The 16,926-nt window shown below is 45.8% G+C and overlaps 1 protein-coding gene across 1 annotated transcript in view; it reads right to left on the bottom strand.

Moving 5' to 3' along the window:
- Window positions 1-2,406: 2,406 nt before the first annotated feature.
- Window positions 2,407-16,926, bottom strand: part of LOC112634824 — a 115,928-nt gene continuing 101,408 nt past the window's right edge. The window contains exons 2-3 of the mRNA XM_025402675.1: window positions 9,332-9,504; window positions 2,407-3,081 (exon numbers count right to left, since the gene is read on the bottom strand). Of these exons, the coding sequence (XP_025258460.1) occupies window positions 2,894-3,081; window positions 9,332-9,467 (324 nt within the window). The 5' untranslated portion in view covers window positions 9,468-9,504 and the 3' untranslated portion in view covers window positions 2,407-2,893. The remainder of the gene's footprint in view (window positions 3,082-9,331; window positions 9,505-16,926) is intronic.

Raw genomic sequence — 16,926 nt, 5'->3', positions numbered from 1 at the left:
AGAGAGATGGCACTTAAAACAGGTGGTAGGCACTCAATATGTGACCTGTTAAACTGTATCTTTTTTTTTTTTTTCACCTTTGATGCTCTCTCTCCGTGGAGTAAGCCCTTTCCCCCTTTCTCTGCCTGGAGAGCATATTAGCCCAATGTCCCTTCCTTTCCAGAGGCCTCCTTGCTTTACTTCATCAAGTAATTTGATGCTTTTCCTCTATGTTTTTGTGGCTCCTTTTAGACACCTCTTACAGCACCTGTCATATTGCAGTCATTTATCTTACTGTTGTGTAGGTGTTTGCCCTCTTCACTGGATTATGAATTCTTAAAAAGCAAGGGCCAGATTTTATATATCTTTTCATCTCTAGGGACAAGACAGTCCCTGGAGTAAGTAGTTGACACGATCTGTTGAATTAATGAATAGATGGACGATGATGGATAGATGAGCGAAGTGACTTGCCCAGGATCACAGAGCTTAAATCCAGGGTCTCTGTTTAATTTATGTTTGGAAAATTACTCTTCTGAGCCTCTGGTTTCCCATCTGGAAAACAGATTTGGTAATAATGGCTCCTACATCTTGGCATTGGGAGGGTTCAACGAAGTACACATAGGGAAGTATTCAAGAATATAAGCTCTAGAGTCAGATTGTATGGGTTCAAGTCCCAGCTCCACCACTTATGAGCTGTGTGATCTTTGACAAATTCTTAACCTTGCTATGCCTAGAGGAGGCAGAGCACATTAATGAACTGTTCAGAAAATTAAAAGAGATACTCTCTGTGAAGTCCCCAGTGCCTGGCTCAGAGTAGGTATTCAGTAAGTAAATATTGGTTTCCTTCCCTGAACCCCCATCTTCTCCAGACCTGTGGGGTTTGGACTCTGAATAACCAAAACAGCTGTTTAATGCCATGTTTTGTTCCTAGTGACTAATGTCCCTTAAGCCAAGGTTGGAAAGGCAACTCCAGAATCGAGCTTACACGTGGGTACTGAGTTAGATGAGGGGAATGTGGCTGAGTGGTTTATTTAATTAATAAGGAAACTTTTGAAAGGAGGCAGTTTAAAATCAACAAACATGTCAAAAAATTGAAAGCAAGAGCTATCCCACAATTTTATATGTGGATTTCATGTCATTGGAATATTCCTTTATATAAAGCTATGAATAACAGGATCATCTAAACCCAAAATAATGTTTTACAAACCATAAGAACAGTGATCAGAATTGGTTTTGCAGCAAATTAGCCAGTTAATCAGTGTACAACATTATAACAATTCTTGAATTTCCTTCTACTCTATCACAATATATTCTAATTAACTATTCAAAATTCTCCAATGGTCACATGTCAATTACTAAGCCAAAATGTATGGAAGAAAAAGGGAAAGATCTTTCTACGTTGGACCTAGTTTCCCATCACATGCCCACCTGGATCTCCCCAAACCTCCTTCTTACTGTGGGGTTTGGAAGAGGCTGAAATGTGGGTACCCAGGGCCCTGGAAGCCGGGGTTGTCCGTGGCTCAGCCAGCAAGTATTTGGCAGTTCAGTTCAAAGAGAAAATCCGAGAGGGTAGGGGCCTCAGCGGGACCAAAGGGATGAGATGCACAGAGAGGGAGGGAGAAGGGCAGGAATCTTGTTAGCAAAACCAGCTGCCTGCCAAGTAGGGCGTGTGTCTCAATTTCTGAAGAAAAGAGAGGACCATAGATGTTAGTTTTAATTTCAGTCCTTCAAAACCTGGGTAAAAAGGGGAATTGTGCATGTGTATAATACTCCACTCTCCATTTCCCAAATAAACTCTATCTGCATCTTCCATCTGAATCTTTCTTAACCTGAACCTTACTTATCAATAACTTGAGGCTTGTTGAAACCTTGTTCTAAGAACTCCTTCTTGTTCTCTTCCATTTGGGGACGAATCTCTACCTTCTTCTCTTACGTGCCCATGGTACTTTGTGTCTCCATTTTAAGACTGCTCACAGACTTATTTAATTATATGCCAGCCAACTTCCTTCATTCTTTTCCCCACTTACGTTCCTCTTTTCAAATAGCTTTATGGAGATATAATTGACATACAATAAACTGTGTGTATTTAAAGTGTACAATTAGATATGTGCAGACATGAGAAACTCTCAGCACCGATAGTAAGAATGTCTACCACCCTAAAAGGTTCCTTGTGCTTCTTTGAATCCTTTCCTTCTACCTCACTTCCCCAAACAACCATGGATCTGCTTTCTGTCACTGTAGATCAGCTTGCATTTTCTGGAGTTTTCTATAAATAGAATTATACAATGTGTACTCTTCTTTGATTGGCTTCTTTCACTGTGCACAATTCTGTTGAGATTCATCCCTTCAACCTTCCCTCCTCATTGAATTGTGGACTTCGCCAGGCAGGAACGATGGCTCACCCAGGGCATGGAGCTCAGTGATGGCCACAACGCAAGACCCATGGAGGAGGAGGAGGTGGTGTGATGGGCAGCTCCGGATTTGGTGGGAGAATATATGTGGCCTTCAGGCTGGACTCAGTCACTTGTAGCTGCGTAGCCAGCAGTCAGTCAGTTACAGTTGCAGCCTCAGCTTCCTCATCTGTAAATTGAGGGTGATGATAAAACTCCCTTCTCTCTGGAGGGTTCTGTGAGACTCCACTGAGCCAGGAGATGAAGTGCTCTGTAAACTGTGAAAGGTCAGTCCTGGGCAAAGGATTAGGCCTGGATCAAGCCAGCAGCACACTGGGAATGCCCCAGATCCCAGGGCTAGTCAAAGACAGCCTTGTCATCCAGGGAAGCCATATGGATTTGAGATTCCTCATAGAAATAACCAGTAAGGACTATGCCTGGTGGCCTTTAATCCTGGCCCAGTCACCAAAATGTCAAGGTTTCTTTCCCCTTGACCCTCCCCACTTCCTCTATGTGGGCTGTGTTTATTTAGGAGGTCTCTCTCCCTCCAGAGAGCCACACATGACCGGAGGATTCCTCCTTTGGCCTGGAGCCAGCTGATAAGGGCAGTCCATCTGCTGGGGGCTCCCAGGACCAGCAGGAACAGGAACGAAGCCGGTGGAAGGGAGCAGGGGAGACTGCCAGGCCTGGCTGCAGCTTCCTCTGGCTAGAACTGAGGAGAAGGGGGAGAAGGAAAGAAGGAAATATTTGTCTCATATTTAAAGTCAACTTGACCTATAAAATCACACCGAACTTGGGGAGGCTGCCTACCTCCTCTGATGGACTATGTTTCTTATATGGTATTGCTTAATAAAGAGAAGTGTGGTGAACTGGAAGAGCCCAGAGATGGAGATTCAAGGCCTAGCACAGTCACTAATTTCCTGTGTGAGCTTGCCAAAGTTGCTTTCCCTCTCCAGGCTTTACTTAATTAGAACCATTAACTGAATACCTACTGTGTGTTCACCACCACGCTGCATTTTCCATATACTTTTATAAATGTAACCTTCAAAGCTATCCTCAGAAGTGAATATTCTTCCACTCATTTTACAGTTGATGAAAGTGTAGTAACATGTTCAAGGTCACCTAGGAAACAGCCAAATTATGAACTTAGCGCTGTCTGGCAACAGAATTGACTTTTTTTTTTTTTTAAATAGAACTTAAGGACAGCAATTCTCAAGGAGTTAGCTTAATAATAAATTATTTGGCTGGGCCCGGTGGCTCACATCTGTAATCCCAGCACTTTGGGAGGCTGAGGCGGGTAGATCATCTGAGGTCAGGAGTTTGAGACCAGCTTAGCCAACATGGTGAAACCCCATCTCTACTAAAAATACAAAAATTAGCAGGGCATGGTGGTGCTGGCCTGTATTCCCAGCTACTTGGGAGGCTGAGACATGAGAATCGCTTGAACCTGGGAGGCGGAGGTTGCAGTGAGCTAAAATGGCACCACTGCACTCCAGCCTGGGCAGCAAAGCGAGACTCTATCTCAAAAAAAAAAAAATATATATATATATATATATATATATATACACACACACACTAATAAATAATAATAATAGTAAATTATTTCTTGCTCATACTCCGTGGAAAGAAGGCTCTGTGACTAACTTCATATGGGGAATGCTGCATATAGCATATCCCTATCACGAAGAACCACAATTTCATCGTCATGTCTTAGAAGGTTCTGAAAAATCTTGGAGTAAAAGGATTTAACTCCCTCATTTAACCAAAAATTTCTTATATTAAATTCATCTTCAACCTTTTTACCTCTGTAAACCTATTCATATTCCAAAGAACAGGTGCTCCTCAGAGCACTGTCTGGGAATCGTGGTTGAATCAGAGTTGGAGGGATTGCAGAGTTTATCCATCTAGCTATCAGAATTTCACTAACGATGCTTTTTAAAACACCTGCAGTGATGAAAGGCTCACTACCTAGTGAGAGAGCTTACTCCGTTGTTGCACAAATATAGCTGTTAGAATAGCACTGCCCAGGAGAAGAATACTGAAAGCCATATGTGTGATTCTAAATTTTCTAGGACCTACAGAATAAAAGAAAAAAGAAACAAAATTAATTTTAATCATGTATATTATTCAGCCCAGTAGACCTAAAATTATCATTTCAACCAGTCATCAAAAGAATATTAATTTGATATTGTACTTTCTTTTTAAATTAAGTCTCAGTGCTTAGTAGCCGCATTTGGCTAGTGTCTAGCAAAACAGATAGTACAAGGTTAGAAGATTCTTCTTCAGGTGGTGCTAAGCTCTTCTTACCTGTGCTTCTCTTCCAAAGTCTTTGGGTTTGAGGCATGAATACATGACCTCACAGGCAGCCACCAATCCCGAGGATAAGTTCTGCTTGGCTGTGTCCTCATACATCCTCCCTCAAGAGTCCCTCATCATGGAGCTCAGCCCTCTGGCAGTGACCTGCTAAGGTCTGTCTTTCCCTGGAAAAGGGCTTTCCAAACTTTAAAGTGCTGCATGAACAAAAGGCCTCATTCCCCTAACTCCTAGTGAAGCAGGCTTAGAGTCCCACAGGACTTTTCATGCTCTCATCACACTGTTACTCTATATTGAACCTGTAAGCAGTGGCCAACACATTGTCTAGCCCCAGCAGCTCCTTTCTGCTCCGTGGGCCTCAATGTCCCCATCTGTCAAATAACAGATTTGAGCTTTCATGATTCAGACACTTTTAGTCTTTTCTTATCCACACTTCTCTCTTTCCCTACCTACCACATTTCTTATTAAACCAAGTCTTCTGTTAGTATTCAGGAAATAGTTTTATCCTCCCATATACCATAATAATAAGCATTTCTTGAATGTTTGTCATGTGTCAGGCACTGTGCTAAGAGCCTTATAGATAGCATCTCATTTAAGCCTCTCCATACCCAAGTGAATTAAACACTATTATCCCCTTTCACAATTGTGGAAACTGAGGCATCAAGCAATGGAGTCATAGATCACATGCCTAATGAGGAGAACAGCTGAAAATTACAACCCAGCATCTTCTCATGGCTCCCTGATCCTAGGCTGTGAATCAGAACCAGTCCTCGGACCTCAGCTCAACCCAGGTCTCAGATTACAGAAAAGAGAACAAGGGTCCAGGGTAGTTTTTCGTGTTGTTGTTGTTTGTTGTTTTGTTTTGTGTTGTCTTTTGGTTTGGTTTTTAGCCTTTTGTTGTTGTTGCTGAAACCCATGGAGCATCCTCCTTTCTGTTTTGCAGAGGAAGGAAATACGGTTATACTTTCCTTGCTAAGGAAATCCAACCCTCCACCAGGCGGCTTTCCTCCCATCCCCTTGACCTTTTAGGGAAAAGGTGAGGCCCCTGGGAAGGCTCTGGGGGAGACCAGAGGAGCTCAGTGTGCCCTGTCTAGGGCAGGGGTATTTTTAGAGCTGGCTGCACACTGTTTACAAGGAAGCCAGTCCCTTGAGCGTGCCCTCGCCCTACAGGGAAACACTGGCCGCCAGCCCCACCCGCTGGCCCAGGCTCCTGCTGGCCCTCCCTTCCTCCCTCCCTCCCAGCTGTTCCTTTCTTATCGTCTCTATCAGCACGTGGGCTCTATCAGCATGTGGGAGTGCTGTCATTACCACCCTGAGAGCACAACTGAACAAAACTGTAGCCCAGGGCACTGGAAACCTCTTGGAGAGGGCCAGGTGTGACCAGGTACTGGGGAAAAAATAAGAAGCTGCTGTCAGTTGAGAAGATGGCCCTGGCAACTGGCAATCAACTGAAAATCCTGCAAACGGGTGTTTCTCCTGTGAAGAATCTGTGGAACCTCATTGTCCGGGACCTCCTGAAAGTGAAGGCCTGATAACTGGAGAGGGTGGCTTGGGGGAATGAAGAGGCCACAGGCCTGGGCCAGGAGCTCAATTCTGCCTCCAAGTCTTACCACAGGCCAGTTGCTCTCAATTGTGACAAGTCAGTTACCCTTCAGAGCCTCTCTTTCTGCTGCTGTAAACCGAGGAGGGCTTGAGTGGTGAGGGCTGTCTAATCAATGACTGAACGTCTCAGGCTCCTCAATGATGAAATGAGAGTACTTAGGCCTGCCTCATGGGGCTGGTGGTGGATCTTCAATAGGGTGGTGGTGTTAAGCCCCTGGCACATGGTGGGCAGGCAATACACATGGCCATGAAGGACACTTTCCTTATCTTTAGCACTTTACAGTGTCTAGCACAAAGTAAGCACCCAGCAAAAGATGCTTTTCTTTATTCTTGTCGCTCAGAGTTCTTTCACCTCTAAGACTATACAAAAGCTCTCTCCAAGTATGCACTTTTTATAATTAAGTATTTATTCCTTCTCCCCCAGCCCTGTGCCCATCCCACTGTGATTCAGGAGTCTCACAGAAGACACTGGAAAGCCTTTCTCTGAGTCACAGTCTGTATCTTCTAGAAAAGGCCGTCCATCTTCACCCCAAGCCCACTGGCTCCTGAAACATGACATCCAGAGCCAGTGCAGCTGGACCTGGCCCAGGTAAGCCAGGCTTCCCAAGGTCCGACCCCAAGCTTGCAGGGTTGGGTAGGAAGCTGGACCCAGGCAGCCCCACCCTGCCCAAGCTTCCCCGGATGTGAGTATAGAGATTACAAGGCCTCCAGCCTCCTCAGAGGAAGTACCCTTCTTCCTCTGCCCTGTGGGCAGACTGGACTTCTCTAGCAGCTGCAAGATATTGCAAGATTGTTATTTGAGGTGGATAAACTCTCATCAAGTATTCTCCTCCTCACTGCCTCCTCCATCTGCCCCTCCGATTTCCCTCTTCCCTTCCCAGCCCTTTTTCCTTCCTCCTCCTTTACTCCTCCTTCTCCTCCTCTTCCTCATCCACATTTCTTTCCTCCTCTTCTTCCCTATAGCTGTGCTTTTGACCCCAGTGACAGCCTGCTTATATTTCTAAGGGGAGAGTCCCAGCCGAGGGGAGAGGGATTGGCTTCTCTCTGTGGCTTCATGCCTCCCCTCTCAGTCCTTCCACAAAGGTGTTCTGGTGGCCTCTGGTGTATGTGCCAGGCACTGGGCCAGCATCTAAGGGGCATAGCCAGGGGCTTGCACAGAGCTAGTTAGCCTGCTGGCCTGGGCCAGGCAAGCACACTTTGTTGGTTGGGTTGCATATTAAAAAGGTGTCACTTCTGGCCACGTTCTTTACTGTCTCAAGGTCTTGCATGCTCACTGATTCTAGAGTCATTTGGCTGTGTCTTCAACAACTATCGTAACAACATATTACCTTAACTTTAACTAGGTGCCACTTTGGGAGAATTTTTTTTGTTTTTTGTTTTTTGTTTTTTTTTCTTTTTGAGACGAAGTTTCACTCTTGTTGCCCAGCCTGGAGTGCAGTGGCACCATCTCGGCTCACTGCAACCTCCACCTCCCGGGTTCAAGCAATTCCTCTGTCTCAGCCTCCCAAGTAGCTGGAATTACAGGCACCCACCACCACGCCCAGCTAATTTTTTGTAATTTTAGTAGAGACGGGGTTTCACTATGTTGGCCAGGCTGGTCTTGAACTCCTGACCTTATGATCTGCCCGCCTAGGCCTCCCAAAGTACTGGGATTACAGGTGTGAGAGAATATGTTTTAGAAAAGAGGTGCCTCCTGTTTCTCTCTATCTCCTGCTCACCAGGAAAGAGAAGCAGCACTTTTTTATCTTTCTTTTTTTTTTTTTTTTTTTTTGTTGTTGTTGTTGTTTTTTTTTTTTTTTTTCTTTTTTTTTGAGACGGAGTCTCGCTCTGTCACCCAGGCTGGAGTGCAGTGGCACTATCTTGGCTCACTGTAAGCTCTGCCTCCCAGGTTCATGCCATTCTCCTGCCTCAGCCTCCCAACTAGCTGGGACTACAGGCGCCCGCCACCACGCCTGGCTAACTTTTTTTTTGTATTTTTAGTAGAGACGGGGTTTCACTGTTTTAGCCAGGATGGTCTCGATCTCCTGACCTCGTGATCCACCCGCCTCGGCCTCCCAAAGTGCTGGGATTACAGGCGTGAGCCACCGCGCCCGGCCCGTTGTTGTTCTTTTTTTGAGACGGAGTTTCACTCTGTCACCCAGGCTGGAGTGCAGTGGCATGATCTCAGCTCACTGCAACCTTTACCTCCCAGGTTCAAGTGATTCTCCTGCCTCAGCCTCCCGAATAGCTGGGATTACAGCTGTCTGCCACCACACCCAGCTATTTTTAATATTTTTAGTAGAAACAGGGTTTCGCCGTGTTGGCCAGGTTGGTCTCGAACTCCTGACCACAGGTGATCCACCCACCTCGGCCTCCCAAAGTGCTGGGATTACAGGTGTAAGCCACTGCCCCCGGCCAGAAAGCAGCACATTTAATGGCACAAGTGGTCAAATGAGTAACAGGGCCAGCCAGCTAACATAGGTGGCTTGAGTGTGGAGTACTGGCAAGGAAGGATGTCAGGAGAGGAGGCTGGAGACCCAGCATGGGCCAAATCATGCCAGCAGCTACCACTGGAAGCCATTGCCCCTCTCATTCTGCAGCAGGAACTGCCTCTAGGAAGACATGGAGGCTGGGCTAGAGAATGGAGAGAAAAGCAGCAGGAAGACCTGGAGGAAAACAGTGACAATTCTTCTGACCCCATCGAGCCTCTTTAATCTCAAATCTTTTCTTCTAAGCCACCCCTGACTTTACAAATCTCAAGGGTCCTAAGAGGCATGTGTTCATTCCCAAGCCTATACTTCTATACTCACTTTCTGTGCCTTGCTGCCTGGGTGACCTTAGATAAGTCCTTCAGCCACTCTGGATATATTTTCTTTATCTGTAATCAGAAAGAAGGGGGGTGTGTGTGTGTGTGTGCACATGAGAACACACACGAAAACACACACACAACCACCAAAGGGTGGTTACAAAGCTTTAATAAATAAGACAATGTTACAAGGAAAGCACAAGCAGTTCTCCTTCTGCTCGCCTTCAGCTGCTATTCCCATTCTACGAGGGGAAATCCTCACCCGGAAAACCTTGTTCACACTGGCACAGGTCCCAGGGCGTGAGCCCCTGTGGAGGCTGGGTCTCTCCCTTTCCATTTCCCTTGTTGACTTCCAGCACGACTGTTGTTAGCTCGCAGATGGACAGGCAGTGCTCCATGACTTGCCAGCTGCCAGGCTCATTCCGCTTTGGTTCTCTAGGAGAACAAGCCTGATATCAAGGATGTAAAGGGGGCCAGGGCGCCTCTGCTCAAGGCGGGAATCTCGGGTGTCTACACATAGTCAGACAAGGGCTTATGTTTAGGCTGCAGCTTCGAGATAACCTGCCACCTCCAGAAAGCCTCCCAGGAAGACAGAAGTTGGTGAGGTGACCTGGGAGTTAGGAAAGAGGAAGCAACAGGGGAGGAGAGGGAATCCTAGGAAGAAAGATGGAGCTTCGCAAAGGCACAGAGGTGTGAATGAGCCGTACAGGATTGCAGTTCATGGCCACTACTCCCCTGAACACAGCTTCCCTGTTAATTAGTCGCATTTTTGCTTTGATCATTTCTTCCCCACAACTGCCCCAACCCCATCAACTGCCAAGTTCTGTGCAGATTCTACCATCTTGTACATCTCTAGTATCCATTTCCTCTTCTCTACCCCTATGGCCATTGTCTGGGACACATAGCTCTTCTGGTCTATACTAATTAGAACAGTTTTCTAACCAATCTCCCTGCCTCTAGTTTCTCCCACCTTCCAATCCATTCACGTCATGGTTGCCAAAATAATCTTTCTGATTGTGTTCCTTTTCTGCTTAAGTCCTTCAAGGACACCCCATCACCTCTGGGACCAATTCTGTAGCTTAGGACTCAGAGCCTCCATAATCTGATCCCATTGTCTTCCTTTCCTGCCTAATTTCCCAACAAAACCTACACAAACCCTGAGTTATTGCCACACTAACTATCAGTTCCCCCAAATGAGGCATACAGTTTAATGCTGTCTGTTGCTCTTCCTTTTGCCTGGAATTCCCTCCACCCCTATCTTTCTGGCTAACTCCTACTCCTTCTTCAGAACCCAGCTAAGGAAGCACCTCTTCTAGAAAAGTTTTTCTGACCCCTCCTCTGTGCTCTCAGAGCCTGAGAGCACATATATCTCTAGCATCGACGTTCTTAGGGCTAGAATTCACGAGCTTTGTGCATTTGTATGGGGGAAGAAATGTTCACTAACTTGTACCTAAAATTAATTTAACATTTCCTTCAATTACAAATGTAGGCTCAAATCACAGTGATATCAATAGTTTCTGTAATTTATTACTAATAGAAATCATAGTTATTTTCATATCACTTTACAGTTGTTACAGATTATCTAAAAATTTTATCTATGATTATCAATATTTTAAAAATAAAATAGTAGACCTATGTAGATCTGGTTACTCAGTGTACAAATATGAAACCACATACATTATTACCAATTTTTTTTTCTGTATTTTGTTAACTTTTGAAAAATAATTGCTTTCTTTGCCATTGTATGTTCTTAATTTTATGTATTTTTAAATGTTATTCTGAGAAGAGGCCCAAGGGCACCACCAAACTGTCCAAGGGCTTCCCAGCATGAATGATGACACCTTCTCTGGCAGAATCCTCTTAAATCCCCACTGCAACTGTTGGTTTATCTTGTCCTCCTCTGTCAATAGAGTGTGTGCATCTTGAAAGAAGGGGGCCCTCTTTTTACATGAAAGACTTAATGCAGTGCATGGCACCTGGCATATTCCTAGAAATATTTTTTGAAATAAATACATGCAGACAAAAAGGAAGAAAAGAAAGGAAGGAGGAAGGGAAATATAGAGAAAATTTGATCTTCATAGGCCATCTGCTCTTCCCTCTGCCTTGGACACTCTACTCCCAGTTGTGACTAGCTGTCCTGCCTCTTCTATGCCTCCGTAACTCTACTCTACTCTGTGACTCTATTCTACTCTACTCTACTCTGTGACTCGACTCTATTCTCACTCTACTCTACTCTGTGACTCTATTCTACTCTACTCTACTCTGTGACTCGACTCTATTCTCACTCTACTCTGTGACTAGCTATCCTGCCTCCTCTATGCCTCTGCTCTAATGTGATCTTCTCAGGGGGACCATCCACAGCACTGTATTTAAAATTACAGTTCCACTCCATGGGCATGCTCTGTCCCCCTTCTCTGCTCTGTCTTCTTAACACTTAGCACCATCAGACACACCATGTGTTTCTGACTTTTTACTTACTAACTCCTTGCCTCTCCTCACTAATGTAAGCTTCATGAGGGCAGGGACCTTTATCACATTCATTCATGTCTGTATCCCTAGTACCTGAAATAGCACTCAACAGATAATAAGCATTAAGTAACTTGAACGAGTCAATGGAAGCCAGCAAGTGGTGAAGGCCCATCAGTTAGCATGAGCCCCATTCTGTTGGGAGAGGTTGAGGGCTGCCAGGGTCGGTGGCAGAGCCAACTGGCTATGGGTGAATGGTGGGAAGAAGTTGTGTTGTTTGGATTGGGCATGGATGGAAGGACCTGACACCGTGGCTTGGAAGTTGGACCCTGTGGTGTGCCTGTTTTCAGTGGAGAAATGACAGAGTCCCAGGAAGGCCGATCTGACCCTGGGAGAAGGACTGGAGTGCAGTATGGAGGCTCACAGGGAAACATTGCATCTCAAGGCCATTGCTGTTGGATCAACAGCCTGGATTTGGGAAACTCCTGCCACCCTGTTTTCCTCAGTGTCTGGGAAAGCCCAAACCTATTCCCTTGTGAGGCCTGACAGCTCCGAGAGCTCGGAAAGATTCAGGAACTACAATGAGTATGCCCCCTGGATTCCTCCCAGCTCTGTGTGCAAACCTCTGCCACAGAACTTACTCAGTGAGGTGGTGGTGTTCCTTCTTCCACCAGGCAGCGAGCTCTCTGATGACAGCACTACCTCACAGTCTTCACTCGTTGGTAGTACAAGGCCAGGCTTGACACATAGTACGTTTTCAGAGACCATTTATTGATGGGAAAATTGTGATTAGAAAACCACAGATGTAGCCAGGCACGGTGGCTCATGCCTGTAATCCCAGCACTTTGGGAGGCCAAGGTGGGCAGATCACGAGGTCAGGAGATCGAGACTATCCTGGCTAATACAGTGAAACCCCGTCTCTACTAAAAATACAAAAAATTAGCCAGGCGTGGTGGCAGGTGCCTGTAGTCCCAGCTAGTTGGGAGGCTGAGGCAGGAGAATGGCGTGAACCCGGGAGGCGGAGCTTGCAGTGAGCTGAGATTGCGCCACTGCACTCCAGTCTGGACAACAGAGTGAGGCTCCATCTCAAAAAAAAAAAAAAAAAAGAAAAGAAAAAAGAACAGAAAATCACAGATGTGATAGTGATCATTCGTTTGAATCATGGGGAGAGTAATGAACTTTGAGCTCCTACTGTAACCAGGTACTGTGCTGGCTACCTGAGCCACAGAGCTGAATCAAATGGGGCCCCTCATCTCCAGTAGCTTGTGGCAGAGGATGAGCTCAACACACAAATGTGTAATAACACAATGTGCCAAGGATTGAGGGACCACACTTAGGAAACCCGCCCCCCACCCAGTCCTCTGGTACTTAGCAACCTAAGTTACATTATTATTTAATTACTTGTACTCCGTCTTCCCATAAGAATATTAGCAACGAGAAAAGCTTTGTCTTGTTCACTGCTCTCCTCCTAGCACATAGTAGATGCTCACTTAGGAAGTCTCAGTGGGGCACTTGTGTAGGTTTGATAAGTATCTGTGAATACGTGCATGGCCTGAGGAAGCACAGAGAGTTGTGGGAGCCTAGCTCAGTCCAGGGATGGGAGCCACAGAAAACTTCCAGCAAGAAGAGGCCTTGGCCAGGAACACGGCGTTCCAATACTCACATCCTTCAGCATTCCCCATTTAATGACTTCTTCAAAACTCAGTGAGGTCACACCCATTTTATGAATGAAGAAACAAATCTCAGAGACAGGAAGAAGCTTGGTAAAGGCCACTCAGCTGACAGAACAGGGCCCACATCTCCCACCGAAAGTCTATGCCTTCTCCACACTGTTCCGCCTCCTGCCAACATATAACAAGGACTCCTTGTGGCAAAGGCTGACTTGCTGTCCATGCAGCTTCCGAGGAGGTGAGAGACCATTCCCACGGAATGGAGGGGGCTGGGTCCAGAGACAGATCATCATCTCCAACATTAGCAGCTAAAGGAATGCACTTTCCCAGAAACTCTACACAAGTTCACTCATTCTTCATAATCACCTGGTACTGGAGGTTCAATTATCATTCCCAATTTACAAATGAGCAAACTGGGGTACTATTAGGTAAATTTCTTAGATCACACTGGTGGTAAGGAAAATGTCTGGGGTTCAAACCCACACAGTTGATCTCAGAGGCTACACTTTTAACCATTTTGTCTCCTGCCTCAATAGAACATGCCTACCTTGTCCAACTCTGGGAGGCTGCTAGAAACTTCCCAGTTAAGCAGTCTTCATGTTTTAGACATGACACTGCGTACTCTGAGGAAAAGCTACAAAGAATAACTTTCTAAACTTCCAGCCTTCAAGAAGTTGCTGACTCAGAAAAGAAGACATAAGAAATCAATGAAACTAAAATGAAAGGTACAATGTAAGTACACCGGGGATAGGACATTTGAGCTGGGCCTTGTAAATTAAACAGAGAATGGTGCTCTAGGAAGAGGTTGCAGCATATACTGCCTAATCCAGGCATGGCAATAGACTCCAGGTTAGGGAAACACCAAATAATTTGTGTGTCTGGGGAACAGAGGGTATAGGGTGAAGACAGGGGCAAGTCAAAGGAGAATTGGGCCCCAGATCCTGGAGAGTTTGAATTAATACAGTAAATACAGAATTTGCTCACTGTTTAGTCAATGCTGACCTATCAGAGGTGGGGAAAAAAGAAAGTAATATAACCTGACCTGCAGTTTAGGAAGATCATGTGGTATCTGGGAAGCACTGGAGAAGGAAAAGGCTGAAGAAAGGAAGACTGGCGAGTCATTTAGCTCTTTCTGCAAAATCAGCCACCCCATAACCTAGAGGCCTAAAATAACCACTATCTTATTATTGTTCACAAGTCTGGGAGTCAGTGGGCAGTTCTAAGTCAGCTACCTGCTCACGTGTTTGGTGGGTGCTGGATGGGGCAATGGAGATGACTGGGGCATGTATCTCTTACTACCTTGGGCTTCTTCTCATGGTAGATGGTTGCCAGGTTACCAAGAAAAGCAAGAAAGAGCAAGCCCTGATGCACACAAGCTCTTTTCAAGCCTTGGCTTATGTCGTCTTTCTTAGTGTCTCATTGGCCAAGCACAGATTCAAAGGGTGGTGCAATAGACAGCATTTCTTGATGGCAAGAACAGCAAAGTCATATAGCAAAGGGGTGTGCATAGGGATGGGATAAATTTGGGGTCATTTTTGTTAGGAGGCCATTTCTGTAATGGGCCAAGCAAGAATTAATAGTTGCTTAACCTAGGAGATGGCAGAAGAAACAGAGAGATGATTAGAATATATCTGAGACATATTCAGGAGATGATTATGAGCGAGAGGAAAGAATTCAGGATACCTCCTGGGTTTTTGGAGAGAGTAACTAGGCAGATGGTTCCTCATATCAATGAAGGGAACCAAAAGGAGAAGCAGGTTTAGCAGTTGTAAGCACGTTCCAGCTTATGTGATTCTGCTGAGGTCCATGAATGTGCTACCTTCCTTTCTTAGAGAAATGTTCTTTTTCCAAACCTCTCTCCACTCTGACCATGTGTCCACATGGAAAGTGAGATGACTTGCATGACCCTGCCTTCCTAACAGTAGTAATTGGCCAGGTGTAGACATCTGATTTGAATTGGGAGTGCCCAGCCCCACATCCACTGCCAGCCAAGTCCGCCATGTACAGTTGTGCAGGTTATACCCAGTACAAGCTTGCCTGGCAGGGGTAATAAGTGGGGACTGGAATCCAGCCTGTGCTCTGCAGCGCAAGCTTGTACCTGTGGAGTTGCAGACACTCAGAAGATAGTGCCCTCTTCTAACTCCCACAGAGGTGCTCTTTGCTGCCAGCCCCAGTGGCTAGTCCAGGGGCAGGCCCACATGCCACACTAGGTAAATTGGGCTCCCCTAGGAATTATGACATTGGAGCACATGGGAAAGAGGTTTTTTCTACTCTGACCCTAAAACTGTATAGATGGGAGTGTGTGGCATCCACATCTCTGTGATATTGAGGAAACTGCTGAGACAGAATGAGGCCAGTACATCAATGAAGTCAGTAAAGGGAGGTGTAAGAGAAAGAGAGCTGTCAGAATCAGAGCACCCCGTTCCAGGCAACTCTGCCTTTCCTGGGGCTTGGTAGTTTGGTTTCTCCATCAGTTCTTTGATTGTTCCTATATTCTTCTGATTTAAAATCTCCTTTTTGGCTTACGCAAGTTCAAGTTGGGTTTTTGCTCCTTGTAACCAATACAATCTTGCACAATAAAGTAAACAAGTTCATGTGTTCAGATTTGGAGACAGGTCACAGGGTGAATTGAAAGGACGTGATGACCAGTTTGATGAGAGTCACAGGAGAGAAGGGGTGTCCTGGGGAAGTACTGGGCTTTTGGCTTGAGAGACTATAGAGAGATGAGGATCTCAGCAGAAGTAGGCAATCCAAAAAGTAAACTATGCCAGGGTGGAGGGAGGGAAAATGCACTCTTCCGTTTATTCATTGAACAATTGTTCCCCAAGCCTTGTCTAGGCACTCGGGGCTCAGCAGTGGATACGGTGAACTTAGATTCAGATAGTATCTGTAGGACATCGCTGGCTATTTATTCAACAGTAAGCACCCACTCTAGGCCAAGCATTGTATCTAGAACTGAGCATAAATCCAGGCAGTGATGTCCAGCAGGCAGCTGGAAAGAGGGTGGAGCTGGCATTTCTGTTGTAAGCATCATCCCCATGGGGATAATTTTGGAAGTTGTGGGAGAGAGCACTTGGAGAAGAAAAGTCTAGTTCCACAAGCCTTGTCCATCATGCCTCAGCTTCATTCGTGGGCTGGGAACATGGTGTTTCTTTGGCTTGTATGGCTGAGAGGCAGATGCAGAAAGAGTGTGAGTTGGAAGAGCCCAATCTGGGGCCAGCCTGGGGTCACACGACACCCCTACCAGGTAACCGTGTGTATGACTCTGACTGAGTTGGCTAATCTCTCAGAGCCTCAGTTTCCTCAGTCTCAGAAGAAAAACAGGAATGCTTATTCTCATATTAAGAAAGAATGTTTGTAAAAGTGTATTCATTCAACCACAAACAGGTATTGAACACCAATATATGCCATGTTACAGGGTAAAAGCCTCAAATGGGAGGATCAGAGCCATCATCTGGGAGGGATACATGAATCTTTGTGACTGCCATACCTGGCTTCTGCTGCACCTAAGGCTGCCAATCTCCCCCTGTCCACCACCAATCATCACCAATCTGCCCCTTCCCCAGCCCATCTGAAAGGCAATATTTTTGTGATTAGTAAAGAAAGAAAAAAAACGCATGTTGTGCTGTCCTGTGGAGAGCCGGTCTCCAGAGCGGCAGAAAAAGGGGCCACGTGAACCATGCTGTTCTTGGCAGCCACTGTGCTGTTCCTCACAGCCAGA

The sequence above is a fragment of the Theropithecus gelada genome, chromosome 1 (genome assembly GCF_003255815.1).
Source record: "Theropithecus gelada isolate Dixy chromosome 1, Tgel_1.0, whole genome shotgun sequence".
Lineage (NCBI taxonomy): Eukaryota > Metazoa > Chordata > Mammalia > Primates > Cercopithecidae > Theropithecus > Theropithecus gelada.
This window is presented reverse-complemented; position numbering and strand designations above follow the sequence as displayed.